The sequence below is a fragment of the Octopus bimaculoides genome, chromosome 2 (assembly GCF_046866305.1).
Source record: "Octopus bimaculoides isolate indiv1 chromosome 2, ASM4686630v1, whole genome shotgun sequence".
Classification (NCBI taxonomy): Eukaryota; Metazoa; Mollusca; class Cephalopoda; order Octopoda; family Octopodidae; genus Octopus; species Octopus bimaculoides.
This window is the reverse complement of record NC_142929.1, coordinates 68,663,073-68,668,244: the sequence shown is the minus strand read 5'-3', so window position 1 is coordinate 68,668,244 and position 5,172 is coordinate 68,663,073. Positions and strand designations below refer to the sequence as shown.

The 5,172-nt window shown below is 39.8% G+C and overlaps 1 protein-coding gene across 1 annotated transcript; it reads right to left on the bottom strand.

Annotated features, from left to right (window-relative positions):
- Nucleotides 1–2,964: 2,964 nt before the first annotated feature.
- Nucleotides 2,965–3,594, bottom strand: LOC149137103 (uncharacterized). Its single transcript, XM_089338401.1, has one exon. The coding sequence runs from the start codon at nt 3,592–3,594 to the stop codon at nt 2,965–2,967; it is 630 nt and encodes a 209-aa protein (XP_089194527.1).
- Nucleotides 3,595–5,172: the final 1,578 nt, after the last annotated feature.

The following is a 5,172-nucleotide window of genomic DNA, read 5'->3' as shown; positions in this document are numbered from 1 at the left end:
CAGAACTGCAGCACACCCCCCGCCCCCTATTACCACTCGATATCATCCTTTTTTCTTTAATTTCTTCTTTATACATGTACATTATATAATTCTTAAGCTTAGTGTCAATAGCTTAGTTTATGAAAAAAATCCAAAAATCCTTGTATAGAACTGTGCGCTTCACAGTTCCAGCGACGCGGTGTTTAGCTGTTGTGCACATGCTCATATGTCTGAGATAGGAAGCTGCACGCTAGGGAGAGAGAGCACTGTGGTTCACGCTGTGCCGACCCTGGTGTGCTGGGGAAAGGTGGTGTTTCTTTTTGACACCGCTGGTGTTGTGCTTAAAAACATGTTTATATTCTTGAATGTGATACAGTGTAGAATTAGATTGTTATCCTGTTTCCAGCTACAGTGTTGCTGCCAGGATTTGAGAAATAGGGAAGATCCCCCACCCACTTAATTTGTGATTTAGGTGGGATTTTTGAAAAAACAAGGGGTAATTCGCGGCGGTGTTCACTGAACAAATTAAACACACTACGCGGCAGTAGCTAAAATACGAACCGATCAAGTTTATGTATAAATTTTCTTTTTGTATTCAATATTGCCAAGGTCTTTTCTTCTTTCGATTCTTCGACGCGTAATGATTATATGACAGTTTCCCGTGTCATTACGCAGTTCTTTGCATTTTTATTGAACTCTGCAAGGTCTGTTGAGCTACTAGGACTGGGTAGTAGAGAGCAGACAAGGGAGTTTTCTATAATATGGTCTGTTTCTCCACATTTACAAGTGGATCAAGGCAGAAGCATTCATGTCGCAATCCCTGAGGAATAATACTTGATAATACCTGCGAATCCTGCCAAACACTTCGAAGTTGAGTTGAAAGTTAACGATACCCAGAAGTTCAACAGATTTCTGAAGTCACTACTGTGCTGGATACATATCTAAACAGCACATAAGCTGGGCTTCATTGGAATATTAAATCTCATTTCTCTATTACTACTTCTTTTGCAATTTCAATATATGCATTTGTGAGTTTCCTCATAATTATCTCATTTTCATATAATATAAGAATGATTTTATTTCCAAGGTTGGTTTACCTCTTGACAATCCGGTTTCAACTCTTACCACAAATTATTATAATAACAAATGAACTTCAAGAATAAAGATGATACATTATGTTAAGAAATAGCATCAAGTGAAATAAAACTGTTTCCACATTTACTTAATTCCTATCTGATACGCTTGAATGAGATATATGTCATTTACACAACTATATTATGAATTATACTATTAAACTTGGTAACGATACGCTGAGAGACATTGTTTCAAGGGAAACAAATGAACTAATCATACATACATACGTACATGATGGCTGCCCCCTCGTTATCGAGTATGACCATTGCACGAGGCGTAACTGTTACCGGTGCTGTGATCGAATGTGACTTTTTAGCCCAGCTAAAGATCTACAATGTCTTGGATCTTTCATCCTGACCAGATGACCACTCCATCTGAGCCTTTGCTTTAACACAAGAGCTTTTATACTTTCACACCGAGAGCCTTCCAATATCTCAAGATCACTGATGTGGCCCTCCCAATTAATGCCATAGATCCGTCTGAGACACATCTAATGGAAACGTTCTAGCTGTTAAAGGTGGTATCGATATGTGACCCAGGTCTCGCAGTCATAAAGAAGAGAAAAGAGCACACACACCTTGTACACCTTTATCTTTGTCTTCCTGCATATGTCTCGCTGACCCCAGAGGCGCCTTTCTAGCCTTCCGAAAGCATCACTTGCTTTCCTAATTCTGTATGGAATTTCACTATCTAAATTGCTATATCTGTTAACAGTGCTTCCCAGGTAGACAAATTGATCAACTACACCAAATCGTTTACCATACACATAGATATTTGGTTCACTATACTACTTACCAGAGTCAAGTTGGTACATGACAACAGTTTTCTTGAGACTGACCGTCAATCCTAAGACAGTACAAGCATCAGAGAATGCATTCAAAATGTGTTGTATATCTCTGTGTGCGCTACTAGATCACAATCATCTGCATACAAAAGGTCTTTTATGATAGGGGTAAAAACCTTTGTTTTTGCAGCAAAGCGCCTGATATTAAATATGTTGCCAGAGGTTCGATAATGGATGTAAACACCATATCTGCAATTTCTGAACGCAATACAGAAAACCATTGCAAAATATATGGCAAATAGGATCGGTGCCAGAATATCCCCCTGTTTCATTCCATTTTTTATTGAGATGGGCTTCGATATTTTACTTCTAACATTAACCCTACCCTTCATGTCTTCATGAAAAGACCTAATCAAAGCAAGGAACTTTTCAGGACAACCAAGTTTCTGGAGAACTTTCCACAGTGCATTTCTATTAATGGTATCGAAGGCTTTTGTCAGATCGACAAAAACCTGATATAAATCCAGACCCTGTTCGACACGCTTCTCCTGAAGCTGTCTAGCTGAGAAGATCACATCATCAGTGTCGCGTCCCACACCCACTCGAAAGCCAGATTGACTTTCTGGAAGAACACAATCTGCAACGTGTTTCAGCAGACGATCCAGAAGTACCCTGCATAAAACCTTTCCTATGACAGAAAGCAATGATATTCCCTTATATAAGACCACGATTACTGTATTTCTCCAGTCCTCAGGTACAGATTCACTAGCCCATATCCTGCCAAACAAGGAGTGACGTTGCTGTTGAAGATTCTCACCGCCATGCTGTAATAACTGCATGTATGCCATCCATACCCGGAGACCTCCCATTATTCACCTTGAGACAGCCACCCCGACTTCTTCCAACATTGGTGGTTCCACGAGAGCCGCCTTCACAGGTAACTCAGGGATGAGATTGAAAATATCCTCACTAACTACAGACTGCTGATTCAAAAGTTCATCAAAGTGTTCTCGCTACCTTCGCAGAATTCCTTGTGAATCACGAAGAAGTTCTTTACCATCCCTGCTTCAAAGTGGTGTCATCAGAGAAGTCGGTCCATAAACTTCTCGCAAGAGACCATATAACAGCTTTGTGTTATTGGAATCCGACGCCGCCTGTATCTTATCAGCCTTCTTACCCCACCACGTATCTCTCGTCTGAGAGAGCCTCCACCTCACACGTGATTTCACATCCTTGAGTTCCCTATGCAACACATCTCTCTCCTGTGGCTTTGCTGATAAATAGTGTGATAAAGTACGTCTTTTATCAGCCAATAAATCATCTATTTGTTTATAATTTTCTTTAAACCAATCTTGATGCTTTCTTTGCATCAATCCCAGACCTTTACTGCCTATATCATAAATTGACTTTTTAAGGGTCGGCCAATCCTCACCAATATTTGCAACATTCATTTCCTCTCGTAAAGTTCTCTTCACAATATTACACCTAAGATGAGCAACATTCAGTCTTTTAGGCAGTTTAATACCTGCAGCCCGGATTTTACGTTTTGTAATTAATTTCACTTTTGCACGTACCAGGCGGTGGTCAGTCCAACACTCAGCCCTACAAGGAACACGAACAGCCTGCACATCTCGTCTGTCACGCACCATAACAAGGATGTAATCCAGAATATTCCATTCTTTAGATGCAGAGTGCATCCATATGGTCTTAAACTTATTCTTTTGTTGAAACAAAACATGGTATTGGTAACACACAGACGCAGCTCCTCGCACATCTGCAGCAGAAGCATACCATTACTATTACACTTTCCCACCCCATGCTTTCCAATTACAGTCCATGTGTTAAAATCCCTACCCACTCTAGCATTAAAGTCACCCAGTACGATGACTTTGTTTGCCCGAGGGATATTTCTTATAATGCCCTCCAAAGTATGGTAGAAAGAAACTTTTTCGTCATCAGTAGAGTACATAGTTGGAGCATACACACTCACCACAGGTATCTTTCTCTGCTAACTCATCAAATTCAATTATTTGAAACAGATGAGCTTTGAGATTTAAATTTGGTAATTTTCTAAGATTTTAATTCTTGTGTATAAGGGGCCCACCGAACTTGAAATGCCTCAGAATGTGAAGCCAGAAGAAATGCCACAAAGCATTTTGTCCGGCGTGCTAGTGATCCTGCCAACTTGCCACCATACTGCATTAAAATAATGGTTTCAAATTTTGACACGGACAGTAGTTTTTGAGGAGAAGTGTTAGTCGATTACATCGACCCCAGTACTTGACTGGTAATTATTTTATCGACTCCTGAAAGGATGAAAGTCAAAGTCCACCAAAGGGGCCTTACCCATTGATTAGTGCATCTTACCTCCCAATTCTCTATAATTTATACTTGAAAGCTGGTTTGCAATGCTGTGTTGAGGAAACATAGAATTAATTTGCTGACTGATCTGAACAGAGCAAATGAAGCGATACCTAGAAAAATTGCAATGCATTGATCTATGCATCTGGTTTATCACATGTGACTCTCGGAGTATCAACAGAGGGAAATGTCGCCTTTCAGTAAGTAAATTAACATCTCAATCCTGCAGTATGTATTCTACTATTACTATATTTCATACAATTGCAACAGTCCAGGGTACAGAAATAAATAAATAGATAAATAAATAACATATGATAAATGATGTAATAGACGTGATGTAACTAAGAGACAATTTAAGAAATAATGCGTTATATATTTACCTTATCACAATCACTCGTTGAGCCGAGCGACGCAGTGGAAGTGTAGTGGGCCCATAACCCAGAGACCTTAAATCAAAAGATCCATAGATCAAAATTATATTTAGACGTCGCAATTGAACTGTCTACAAATATACTAACCATATATTTGTACAAGGTTCTGTACAGATTATATTATGCAAAAGGATCACCAGCTGATCGGGGTACACCAAAACACATAAGCATAGTAGGCAGAGACATCAGCGGAACTTACTTTCTCTCTCTCTCTCTCTCTCTCTCTCTCTCTCTCTCTCTCTCTCTCTCTCTATCTATCTATCTGTCTATCTGTCTGTCTGTCTGTCTGTATAACGATAAGCACAAGTATATATATATATATATATATCGGTTACGACGACGAGGGTTTCAGTTGATCCGACCAATAGAACAACCTGCTCGTGAAATTAACGTGCAAGTGGCTGAGGACTCCACAGACACGTGGACCCTTAACATAGTTCTCGGGGAGATTCAGCATGACACAGACTGTAACAAGACTGGCCC

Bases quoted from the DNA above. Each gene is read 5' to 3' on its own strand.
- LOC149137103 (XM_089338401.1), bottom strand. From the start codon at position 3,594: ATGCACTCTGCATCTAAAGAATGGAATATTCTGGATTACATCCTTGTT.